Genomic DNA, 13,338 nt, shown 5'->3' with positions numbered 1-13,338 from the left:
CTTCCTGCAGTGGAAGCGTGGAGTCTTAACCACTGGACTACCAGGGAAGTCCCAACTTATTTTAATGCTCCAACTGTCCTGGTTCGGTTAGTTGAAGCCCATTCAGTTTGGCTCCTGTGTGCCGTTGGTATGTCCCTCTTATGCTGTGAGCGTGTCCTCACTTTCTGGTCACAGTTAGATGTTCTAAGCTCATCTTTTTATATCTCAGCCCCAATTCTAGAGTAGTCCTTACTCCACGGTGCCCTGGTTATTTTTAGTGGACAATGATATCCTTCATTTTTTTCTATGGGAAAGGGTTTTACACAGTCACAAACTCCATCTTGTACTGGTTTTTTTCACATATTTATAATTCTGCTTCAGAAATTGGAGGTGGTGTGGGATATGGGAGGGACCACTGGCCGAGAACGAGAGCTCTGCCAGGTAGAGTCCAGGCCCACGCGGGGCATGTAGCATGTGTGTGTGTGTGTATAGCACATGTGCATCATTGACAGAGCCTCGTGTCATTCCTGACCTACATTCTTCAGTGGTAGAATGGAAGGACTGAAGCAGATTCTGATCTCAGCCACTCTTGTGGCTGCTGTTTACACTTAGCACTTTAGGTCACCCCATGTCTGTCCAGTGATAAGCTGTAGGGATGTGGGAACCATGCCTTCTTCACACCTTTGTCCCTGTTTATAGGATGGAGTATGTACAGTCACTAGCCTGAGCCTCCATCCTGGGGCTGCTTTTAGGAAGGGTGACCTGTAATTGCAGAGGGGAGCCCCAGGACCACTTTGTCAGCGTGTTCCTCGCACCCTCCCCATCGTGTGGTTGTTCAGTCACTCAGTCATGTCCAACTCTGCGACCCCATGGACTGCAGCAGGCCAGGCTTCCCTGTCCCTCACTATCTCTTGGAGTTTGCTCAAACTTGTCCATTGAGTCAGTGATGCCATCCAACCATCTCATCCTCTGTCACCCCCTTCTCCTCCAGCCCTCAGTCCTTCCCAGCATCAGGGTCTTTTTCCAATGAGTTGGCTCTTCGAATCAGGTGGCCAAAGTATTGAAGCTTCAGCCTCAACATCAGTCCTTCCAATGAATATTCAGGGTTGATTTCCTTTAGGATTGACTGGTTTGATCTTGCTGTCCAAGTGTGGAGGTCCCCAGTTTTCAGCACCTTTTAATGAGTATGCTGTCTTCACTACCTTTCATGTTTGGACCTCTAAAGGTTCAGATAGACATTTTTTAAAAATTTGTGTTTATTTATTTTTGGCTGTGCTGGGTCTTCGTTGCTGTCCGACGGCTTGCTCTGGTTGTAGCAGCAGGGCCTCCTACTTGTTGCGGTGTCCAAGCTTCTCACGGCAGCGGCTTCTCTTGTTGTGGAGCGTGGGCTCCAGGGCCTGTGGGCTTAGTAGTCATGGCTCACAGACTCAGTTGCTCCTCAGCATGTGGGATCTTCCCAGACCAGGGATCGAACCGGTGTCCGTTGCATTGCAAGGTGGATTCCTAACCGCTGGACCACCGTAGAAGCCTCAGATAGACTTTTCAAAATAGGACAGAGGTGCTGTGCTAGTCCCTGCTGCCTTTTTCTGGGTCCTTTGCAACTCTGATTAATGACCTATTTCTTTAAGAGGTTTCAGCTGCTTCTACCAGTCAGTGTGGTCTACAGGTATTGAATCAGAAAAATACCACAAAATGATAATATGTGAGTGATCATTGTTTAGTTAGCAAATGTGTGGATATGGAGACCCACACACGTGAGTATAAACGTTAAGTACCTGTGTATGTGCGTGTGCCGTGTTCTAGAATGTGTAGCTCCTTTCATCCTTGCCTCTTCACCTCTGATTCTTATTTCACTGTTAATCCAGGGAGTAAACAAAGATGTGGATTCACAGACTGAAGGAGAGGGTGGCCGCCCATCCATGGACTTATTCAAAGCCATCTTTGCCAGCTCCTCTGATGAGAAGTCTTCATCCTCTGAGGATGAGCAGGGTGACAGTGAGGATGATCAGGAGGGTACCAGGGAGGCTGACTTCAAAAGTTCCCAAGAGACTGACTTAATTGAAGCGTCATCTGTGGCTCAAGGTAGGTCAAATATTTCAGACTTTGGAATCTGAAAAAGAAAACAATGGTGTCTATAGAGAAGCTGCTTCATTCGGTATCAAATTTTAACCAGGATAATTAGCAACTGATGATGTTTTTAAGTTTCGTGTTTTTTTTAAATTAAAACAAGTTTTATTTAAGTATAGTTAGTTTATAATATTATGTTTTGGGTATATGACATAGTGATCCAAAAGTTTTATGTATTGTACTCCATTTAAAAGTGCTCTAAAATTTTGGCTCTGTCCCCTGTGTTGTACAGTATAGCCTTGCAGCTTTTTTGGTGGTGGTGTTGTACCTTGCAGCTCACTGGATCTTAGTTCCCTGACCCGGGACCAAACCTGCACTCTCAGCAGTAAAAGTGCAGAGTTCTAACCCCTGGATCACCAGGGAATACCCTGTAGCTTACTTGTTTTATACATGGTAGTTTGTATCACTTAATCCCCTACCCTTCTCTTGCCCCTCTCTCCTTATCTCTCCCTACTGGTGAACACTAGACTGTTTTCTGTGTCTGTGAGTCTGTTTCTGTTTTGTTATATTCATTCATTCGTTTTATTGTTTATATTCCCATGTAAGTGATAATCTACTGTCTGTCTTTCTCTGTCTGAATTATTTCACTATGCATAATACGTTCCAGGTCCATCCATGTTGTTGGAAATGGCAAAATTTCCTTTCTTATGGCCGAATAATATTCCTGTGTGCGTGTCTGTGTGTGTGTGCACACGCGCACGCACATGTCTGTGTGTATGCCCTATCTTCTTTATCCATTCATCTGTTGATGGACACTTAGGTAGCTTACATATCTTGGCTATTATAAATAATGCTGCTGTGAACATTCAGGTAGATGTATCTTTTCAAAATAGAGTTGTTTTTTTTTTGGAAATATACTCAGGAGTGGGATTGCTGGATCACATGATAGTTCTATTTAGTTTTTTGAGGAATCTCAGTATTATATTTCACAGCGGCTGCAGCAGTTTACACTCCTACCAGCAATGCACAAGAATTCTTTTCTCTGCATCCTCACCAACATTTGTTATTTGTGGTCTTTTTGATGGTAGGCATTCTGACAAGTGTAAGGTGATATCTTGTGTTTTTGTGTTTTTTTTTTTCATCATGTTTTGATTTGCATTCCTCTGCTGATTAGTGATGTTGAACATCTTTTCATATGCCTGTTGGCCATCTGTATGTCTTCTTTGAACAATGTCTCTTCAGGTCTTGTCCCCATTTTTTAATTGGGTTGTTTACTTTAAAAATTTTTTTGATGTTGAGTTTTATGAGCTGTTTAAATATTTTGGATATTAACTCTTTATCAGTCATGTCATTTGCAAATACTTGTTCCATTCAGTTGTCTTTTCATTGTGTTGATGGTTTTCTTTGCCATGCAAAACGTTTTTCGTTTAATTAGGTCTTATTTGTTTATTTTTGCTTTCCTTAGTAGACAGATCCAAAAATATTTATATGATTTATAGAATGGCCAGTATTCTTGCCTGAAGAATCCCATGGACAGAAGAGAGCCTGGTAGGCTACAGTCGATGGGGTCACAAAGAGTAAGACATGACTGAGTGACTTTCACTCACTCTCATTCATAATCTTTTGCATTTTTAATTGAGATGGAGCAGAGTTCTTTTTTTTTCTCCTATCTGGCATAAATCTATGGTATATCTTTAGAATGGCTATGTTTGATAATATTGATTTTCCTATGTGTGCTAATTGAGAAGAATTAAAAAATAGTAAAATTTTCATTAAAAAAACAACTTTCTTTTTTTCATGTGGTTGATGACAAGATGCCAGGATTAGTGGGAAACATTTGGTCATAACATGTACAGGGGTTCTTCTGCTTTCTTCTCTATAGGGCAGATTGTGTGCTCTGGCTCACCTGTCAGATGGGCATTGCCTGAAACATAAGTAACACTTGATAGGTGGTGTCTGTTCTCATTACAGTGAGTCTGATGCTTGGTTAGTAGCCTATTCTACCTGTTCTGTTTACTCCAGCCAGGGGTTCTGGCATAGGAAGGGAGGCCATCTGCAAGGGTGGGAGACTTTTCAGATGCTTGGGTGGGTGGACAGAATTTCCCATCTCGGTCTTAGAGTGACCTTGTCAGTCTGTGGTGGACTTAAGTATAATTTTTAAGGGCCTTTAACCAAAAAGTTATGTAGAGATATAAGATCCTGTTTGTTCATAGGTGGCCGCAAAATGTCAGCCTATTTCTTTATTTCTTCTGTGAAAAAAGGCAACTTATTTTTTTAGTTACACAATTATATGTTACTTGAAAAGTTTAAAAATTTAGAAATGTAGAAAGCTTAAGTCTCTTGGAATCCTCCTTTCACAGAAATAACCACCAACACTTTGATAACATATTTTTCCAAACTTGCCCCATCTTTTTCTCTCTTATCTCTGAAAACCAAATCATTTCTTCTTTAAAAATGAGATTATTAATGTGAATATGATAATTTGTTCATATTCAGTTTTTCTGCTCTTTGACAATTTGAGTGATGTGCAGCCTTCTGAGCTGGGACATGGTCTGACATCTTATTTATTTCTTATTTATTCTCCTGAGATGGCCCTCCCTCAAGGATGTATTTCAACCTTTTAGGTCTCAGGTGATGTGAGTGTGTACAACACGCACCCTTGCCACCCCAGTGGTACGGTCACTGGGGCCCCTGGCTGCAGGTGTCCTTGTGTGACCGACATCCCAGCTCAAACGTCCATGAGGTCAGAGGTTGGGCCTGCGTGTTCACTCTGTATCCTCAGCATTTGGCGTGAGCTGGTTAAGTGGGGTACTGAAGAAAAGCACATGTTATCTAGTGAAAACAGACAGTTTTAGACTCAAGTACATTAATGTTTGGCATGTATATTAATTAATACTGTGATGTTTTTCAGCTAGCGAGCCAGCACCCCAGGAGCCTGCTCCATTCTTCCCAATTCAGAAGATGCAGATAGATGAAAGAGAGGAGTTCGGCCCACGGCTGCCCCCAGTCTTCTGCCCCAGTGAGTCGAGAGTGCTTTGCGTCATCCATTTGCATGGACACCAGAGTCTCCCCCTAAGATAGGATAACTCTAATCACGTCGTTCCACCCACCAACATAATTCAGCATGGGTCCACCCAAATATATACATTTGTTCTTCGCTTATCTGTTCTCAGTCACACTTAGAAAATCAGTGCTTCCACCTTGTACCTAAATGATAGTAGTTGCTCTTCAGTCTCAGACACCTGCAGTTTTTTTTAAAAAAAACCTTTTTAACAGAAGGGTCCTTAGTATCTCAAATTTTATCACTTATAGACATTTTTTTAAAAAATGTCCTAAATAGGGAGGGGGGATCGGGATGGGGAATACGTGTAAATCTATGGCTGATTCATATCAATGTATGACAAAACCCACTGAAATGTTGTGAAGTAATTAGCCTCCAACTAATAAAAAAAAAAAATAAATAAATAAAAATCCACACACACAAAAAAATAAAATAAAATAAAAAATGTCCTAAATTAAAAATCTAGGACACAAAGATGGAACAGGAATTGTAGAGAGAAGGATATTGAGGCTTTTTTTTTAATCCTTTGGCTAATATAGCAAAAAAATAAATAAGTAAAACTAATCCTTTCAGCAGTAAATATAGCTCATCCTCCTCCCCCAGTGTCTGTTGACAACTTCTATTTGTTGCCAGCTTAAATTGACTTCTCACATAAAATGTTTATACTGGTTTATCATCTCTTTGAAAGCTGGGTTAACACACATCTGATAACAGGGCCCAGATGTATAAATGACATAAAATTCTATTACCTACTTTATAGTTTTCTGTAGTGTCCACTTACACATATTGGTTTGGTTAATTAACCCAACCTTCAAAGAAGTGATAGAAAGCAGAGAGGAGTAAAAAGTGTGAGCTTTTGAAAAATTGTGGTGAATGTATTTCTCATCTCTATAATTGTTCAGATCTTTAGTTTAAGATACGTGTTTCTGTACCTGAAAGCTAAGTTACTTATGACTGTTTCCCAGAATGGCCCTTGATATCCTTGTAATAGTTAATAACCTAATTTGGTCTATGAGTTATTTTCCAAAAACTAGCATTAAAAACGATAGTTTGGGGAGGTCAAATTTGGAAATATCTGACCAAACTATAATACTAGAAAGTTGCAGATATCTGTTAACTTGGTTTGAAAAATAAACTGTATTCATGAAATATCTTGGAGCTTTTTTTTAGGTAGATGAAAGTTGATTTAATGGCTTACAGTGTTTCTACTCTAGGTAGTTTTCTGCTGGTTTGATGACTGGAAGTTCATGAAAACATTTCGATCAGAATTTGGAGATAGAGAATTTGGGCTCATGCAACTTGTTTAGTCATTTTTAATGATCACGTACATTATGTTCTTTTGATGCTAATTTTTTAGCGTTTCCAGTTATAAGTCGAACTCATATGAAATGTGCTTTTGGAAAGGGAGGACGCTTTCAGAGGGGCTGGCAGTTATGGCTTTGGGGTTCATATTTATGGTCCCTTCTGATCCTCTCTATGTCCCTAAGGGGATAGAGATTCTTGTTTTCCCCTTTTTCAGATGGGGAAACAGACTTGGGGAGCTTTAGCAACGTGTCAAAGATCACAGAGCTGGTGACAGAGCCAGAGGCAGATTCTGATCCGTCTTTGAGTTTACCCAAGGATGTTAAATTACAGAAAGCTTGTAGGCATGCTGGTCTGACTTTATCTTCATCTGGCAGATAAGGCTGTGGCCAAACACCAGTTGGATCAAACAGGTCTTAGGTTGAGGTTTCTGGCAGTTTCTAAATATAGAGCTACAGTGTGACACGCTAATCTGCTTGTTTACCATTGAGGTAGGGCTGGAGTTCTGCCTTAATGGTAAACATTCTATCTGCGTCATTACTGAATTCAGTAATTTAGCCTTTTTTCCCCTTGGTGCCTCTAGTTCATGTCTTTATTACATCTGTGTTTCAGATGCACGTCAAAAACCTGAGGCACCTCTCAAAGAGAAACATAAAAAGAACAAAGAAAAACACAGGACCAAGAAAGAGCATAGACGGAAGAAAGAGAAGGTGAGTGACTTCCGGGTGTGTGGCGTCAGATGCCCCAGCCTCCAGGAGTGACCCAGGAAACCAGTCAAAGAGGTATAGGGCCACAACAGGCCTCTCACTGACTTGACTGAATATCAGTTCAGTGTAACCCCTTGATTTTCAAAAACACTTTGTTTTTCTTTCAGACAGAATATTTTAATTTATCCAGTTGTACTTAAAATCTTTTTTAAATTCTTGAACATTAAAAAGTAGAAAATAAGGACATTTAATATCTCAGGCTTGGGAATTCCATGGTGGTCCAGTGGTTAGGACTGAGCACTTCCACTGCAGGCACCTGGGTTCTCTCCCTGCTCAGGGACCTAAGGTCCCACAGGTTATGCAGCCAAAAATACATAAATAAAAATCTTAGAGTAATGGTTGAGTATTAAGTAATAAAACAGTTAATTACTAACTTTAATGAAATAATTGTTTAATTAAATAATAAAAACATTTAATATCAATGATTATTCAATATAAAAAGAAGGTATTAGTTTGAATACTTCTCAACTACTTTGTCATCACTACAAATAGAGACTTGGGTCTGTAGCTTGTCATTTGAAGTGACGGACACTTGAAGATCACCGTTGACAGCCCTCACCTCGACATCGGTATCTTCTTTTGCATTATGGTGCAGACGTTTAATTCAGTTAACGTTAGTGCTGGGCTCCCACAGTGGCCTGGGCAGTAGGAGAACTGATTAGAAACAGCTCCCCTTTTAGCTCCCAGAAAACAGGCTTCTCGAGCATGGAAGACAGGAGAAGTTCTCCTGGAGTGAAAGGAAAGGAACAGGTGCTGACAGGTTTGAAAACCAAACTCTCTTTTTTCTCAGCGGTCTATGTGTTGTTCTCTAACCTTCTACCAGTTTTTCCTTCGTGCTTAACCACTGGACCACCAGGGAAGGCCCTTTGGTTTTGTTTTTGAATGACTGCAGCAACCAAATGCCTCATTAGCCAGTAATTGTGCCGAATAAGGGACAGAAACACCCATTTGTTCTCCTTAAATTTATTTATTTACTTTTTTCAGAAAAAGAAGCACCGGAAGCACAAGCACAAAGGCAAGCAAAAGAGTAAAAGATCAGAGAAAAGCAGTAGTTCTGAGAGCACGGACAGCAGCGACAGCCAGAGTGAAGAGGGGCCCACAGACCTGTCACCCCAGGAGCTGCTGAGACGGTAGGCAGCGCGGAGGCTGATTGGAGCCCTGCCGTGTTTGCTTAGAGGCAGATGTCGGGAGCGATAGATTTGTGTATGGACTCAGCTTTTTAAAAAGTTAACTTTTAATTGCATAAGTAATATGTAAATATATTATTGCTGTGGAAATTCAAATCGTACAGGTAAAGCTGTGACCAGTTCCCCAAGTCTCTCTTCTCTCCACAGTCCCCTCTGTTGTCGGTTGCCTTGTGACTTTGAGACCTTTTTACACAACTACACACACACACACAGGGACACACACATTCTGTTTCACATTTTTAACATAAATCTATAGGAATGAACACTTGGAAGGAATAAATACCACCAAACTGTTGTCAAAAGTGGCTCTATCCATTTGAATCGTGAAAGTACCTTGTTGTTACATCAGCTACAGACAGCGTGGAGATGTTTGCCAGCCTGATGGGTGAAGAATGGCAGATCATCTTCATCGCGTTTCCTGGATCAGTAACGAGGCCGAGTATCCTTTGCTTTGGGTCTCAGCGTTTGCTGTGGGCTCCTATGTGAATAACGTGCTCCTGAACATTTCACAATGTTCTGTCCTCTGTTAGATTGTTTTTCTGGTTTTTAGGTACTGTTTTACTGATGTTTAGGAATTATTATTAAAAAAATTACAAAAAAATTTTTTTGGCCCACACTGCAAGGAGTTCCCTGTTCAGTTCAGTTCAGTTGCTTAGTCGTGTCCAACTCTTTGTGACCCCATGGACTGCAGCACACCAGGCCTCACTGTCTATCACCAACTCCCAGAGCTTACTCAAACTCATGTCCATTGAGTCAGTGATGCCATCCAACCATCTCATCCTCTGTCGTTCCCTTCTCCTCCCACCTTCAATCTTTCCCAGCATCACGGTCTTTTCAGATGAGTCAGCTCTTCGCATCAGGTGGCCAAAGTATTGGAGTTTCAGCTTCAACATCAGTCTTTCCAATGAATATTGAGGAGTGATTTCCTTTAGGATGGACTGGTTGGATCTCCTTGCAGTTCAAGAGACTCTCAAGAGTCTTCTCCAACACCACAGTTCAAAAGCATCAATTCTTCGGTGCTCAGCTTTCTTTATAGTCCAACTCTCAAATCCATACACGACTACTGGAAAAACCAGAGCTTTGACTAGATGGACCTTTGTTGGCAAAATAATGTCTCTGCTTTTTAATATGCTATCTAGGTTGGTCATAACTTTTCTTCCAAGGAGCAAGTGTCTTTTAATTTCATGGCTGCAGTCACCATCTGCAATGATTTTGGAGCCCAAAAAAATAAAGTCTGTCACTGTTTCCACTGTTTCCACATCTATTTGCCATGAAGTGATGGGACCAGATGCCATGATCTTAGTTTTTTGAATGTTGAGTTTTAAGCCAGCCTTTTCACTTTCATCAAGAGGCTCTTTAGTTCTTCTTCACTTTCTGCCATAAGGGTGGTGTCGTCTGCATATCTGAGGTTATTGATATTTCTCTTGGCAATCTTGATTACCGCTTGTGCTTCATCCAGTCCAGCATTTCTCATGATGTACTCTGCATATAAGTTAAATAAGCAGGGTGACAGTATACAGCCTTGATGTACTCCTTTCCCGATTTGGAACCAGTCTGTTGTTCCATGTCCAGTTCTAACTGTTGCTTCTTGACCTGCATACAGATTTCTCAGGAGGCAGGTCAGGTGGTCTGGTATTAGCAAACCCGTGACCCTTGCAGTGGAAGCAGAGAGTCTTAACCACTGGACCACCAGAGAAGTATCCCCCTAAGCCTTTTTTTTTTAACATTTAAAAAACTTTTTTAGAAACTAAAACATAATTCTGGATAGTCATCCTTTTTGTTCTAGAGTGTTACCTGTTATATGACTTTTGTTGAACAGAAGCTTTAATTTTTGGTACACTCATTTTTCTAGTTCTTTTTGGTGGTGGTGGTGTGTTTTACATTTTGTTTTTTTAAGGCCTTCCCTAATATAAGATTTTGTATATGTAGGTAGACTATCCTCATGCTTTTTCAGTTTTGTTTTCATTTAGTTTATTTGAGTTGTTTTATTTTCCCTTTTTTGTGAACAGAATAGTATAGGCATCCAACTTAACTTTCTCCAGATAGATGGCCAGTTGTAAATATTAATGAGAGTGAGTAAATGAGCTGTAATTTAAAAGAACCCCTGAACCCCAGGGGCTCAGCCAATGAAGCATAAATGGAATTGAGAAAATTACTCAGGATCCCCGTCTGTTCCACTGTAGCATGTGATCCTCAGAGGAGGGGAATGGCTTGAAAGATGGTTCTGGAGGTGGTTTTGGCCCTGCCTGCACATTCTGGCTCCTCTTCCCTCCTAGCCCATAGCCCAGGGCAGCTCGACCACCCTGCTGTCCACCACAGGACTGGGTAGGGGAAGTCCAGCTGTGGGCCCAGGAAGAAGAGGGACAAAACAGGCTTCTCTTCTCTGGAGCATGGGTTCTAGGGAGCATAGGCTCAGCAGTCGTGGTTCCCAGGCTCTAGAGCACAGGCTCAGTAGTTGTGGTGTACGGGCTTAGTTGTTCCGAGGCACGTGGGATCTTCCTGGATCAGGGGTTGAACTGGTGTCCCCTGCAAGGCAGATCTTAACCACTGAACCACCAGGGAAGCCCGTCCACTCCGTTTTAATTACTATGGCCTTATAGTTATTTTGCTATCTGGAAATACAAGTGCCAGGCCCATGTTCTTTTTCATTTATGTCTCCCCAGTACACAGGACATTCTCATGGTTCAAACACACAAAGATATGAGCATTTCAGTTTAATCCAGAGCCCCCTGAAGCGGCTGTGCTGTTTCACGTCTGCCTTTTCTCAGGGCACGTGCCAGTGCTGACTTGATGGGCCGGGCACTGTGAGGCACCCACATGGGTGTGGGCTCCTTTAATGCCCACACACCCTGTGACTCGTGTCCCCTCGGTTCACAGGCAGGGAAAGCAGGGCCCAGAGAGGCTGGTACCAGCACCTGATGTCATCACCCTTGACTGTTTGGGGCCACGCAATGAGTCGTTCCTGCGGGGAGGCACTTGCACACGTGGAAGCCCCTCGGTGCCCGTCTGGAGGGTGTGGTGGAGCGTGCCGAGCATGGCGGTCAGAAAACATGGGCTGCTTGCTGACTGGCATCTGAAACCTAACAATAAGAGGCCAAAAGCTACGGAATAGTGTATACAGTTGGTACTATCATCCTCACTCCCTTGGATTTCCCCGTGTACACCTCTATGTACATCTTTGCAGAGAAGAGGACTGGAGGGGTTCTTACACTCCTGAGAGCACTTATCGCTGAGGCAGGGCCTGGGAGGGGGGGAAGGCAGGGGCAGAGGTGTGAAGTGTATTTAAATCTTACTCTCGTGGTTGTTAAAGGTATAGTTTCCACATCCCCTCAACCCTAAGCCTCCTAGACTCTCCACAGAGAGACAGGGGGCCTGTCCATCTTTTGTGCCTCACTCCACTCTGTATATTACCTGTCTGCATCTGTCTCCTACAAGGGGTACTTTTTTTTTTCCATTTACTTTTTTGTTTGTTTGGCTGCGTTGGGTCTTAGTTGCAGCATGTGGGATCTTTCGTTGAAGCACATGGACTCTCTGGTTGTGGCACAGGGGCTTCGTTGCTCTGCAGCATGTGGGATCTTAGTTCCTGGACCCAGGGATCGAACCCACATCCCCTGCATTGCAAAGGCCGGTTCTTAACCATTGGACCACCAGGGAAGTCCCTCCTGCAAGAGGCATTTTGAGGGTCACAACCACATGGGTCTTACTTGCATCCCCAGCACCTGGCTGAGGTCTCACTCTTGTCAAGGGCCCCTGTGCTTTTCTTCAGTGACGGTATGGCCTAGTTCTAGATGGCATTGCAGTCTGCCCCCTCCTGTCCCCCACCCAACCCCATCCTCTCCCCAGGAGACACTGATCTGTGTCTTGTCCGTCTAAGTTAGCTTTGCCCATTCTGGAATTTCACAGACCTGGAATCATACAGTGGAATACCCTCTTTAGTGCACTCACATCATAAGCTCATCGTTCATGCATTCTCACTAGCTGAATTCACCTAGATCAAGGACTAAACCAGCACTCCAGAAACCCCCACTCACTTACGATCCCCACCCCTAACCCCAAAGGCAGCCATTCTGGCTTCTGTCGTCACTGACTACTCTTGCTTGTGTTTGAGATTTATTTAAAGGACCTGTGTACTAGGAGGTCTTGCATCTGGCCTGTGAGATTCCTCCGTATTGTCCTAGTAACAACTGGTTCGTCCTCATTGCCGGGGAGTATTCCTTAATAGGATAAACCGCAGAGTATTCTTCTGTCCTGTTGTTGGGGGCCTTTGGCGTTCCAGTCTGGGGCTGTAGAGCAAGGATCTAGAGTCAGGGTGACCCAGCTCTGGTTGCTGAGTTAGAGCCGCCATGAACATTCTTGTGCGCTCAAAGCCCCAGAGCAGGCATGGTTTTTTGTCTTTTTAGTTCCTTCCCAAGGGTCATACATGAGATAGGTAAGTGAAACCAGGATTAGAACTTGCTTTTATAAATGGGTCTTACTTAACATAAGAGGTGGAGTGGGTCTCTCTGTGTTTTGGGGGGAACAGAATCTTAAAGAGTGCAGATTAAATGCTGCTTTCTTTCATGGTGTGGGTCACTCTCTGTATTTTGTGCCACTTTGATTCAGGGAAAGGCCTGGCATTTTCATATTCCTCCCCCACTGAACCAGCTAGTTCTTCTGTTTGTATCTAACTCTCTCTCTTTTATTTCCTCTTCCAGGCTGAAGCGTCTTCCACTAAGGAGGCAGTAATTGAATTCTGCCCCTGCCTGTCGCAATACCAGATCTCCTCCAGGATGGAAGTTCATTGATCACTCAGTTAATACATTGTACAGATTGTATTTATATGTAAATTCATGCTGTGAAATAATTTTTTTTTTAAACCTTGACATTTCAAAGCCTGCCTTGGAAGTTTGCTGAAATTGATTTCTATTTTTAACTTCTGTTAGTGTCAGAGGAAGAAATTCAGACTGTACAGTTTAATTAAAATGGCATTTTTCTA

At 42.5% G+C, this 13,338-nt stretch overlaps 1 protein-coding gene across 1 annotated transcript in view; it reads left to right on the top strand.

Moving 5' to 3' along the window:
* The window catches only part of GPATCH1 (G-patch domain containing 1), a 56,337-nt gene extending 42,999 nt beyond the window's left edge, over positions 1–13,338 (top strand). Inside the window, exons 16-20 of the mRNA XM_043436793.1 lie at positions 1,845–2,061; positions 4,958–5,065; positions 7,022–7,119; positions 8,161–8,306; positions 13,058–13,338. Of these exons, the coding sequence (XP_043292728.1) occupies positions 1,845–2,061; positions 4,958–5,065; positions 7,022–7,119; positions 8,161–8,306; positions 13,058–13,088 (600 nt within the window). The 3' untranslated portion in view covers positions 13,089–13,338. The remainder of the gene's footprint in view (positions 1–1,844; positions 2,062–4,957; positions 5,066–7,021; positions 7,120–8,160; positions 8,307–13,057) is intronic.

The sequence above is a fragment of the Cervus canadensis genome, chromosome 18 (genome assembly GCF_019320065.1).
Source record: "Cervus canadensis isolate Bull #8, Minnesota chromosome 18, ASM1932006v1, whole genome shotgun sequence".
NCBI classification, from domain to species: domain Eukaryota; kingdom Metazoa; phylum Chordata; class Mammalia; order Artiodactyla; family Cervidae; genus Cervus; species Cervus canadensis.
Note: the sequence above shows the minus strand (reverse complement) of the source record. Positions and strands in the feature narration are given on the sequence as shown.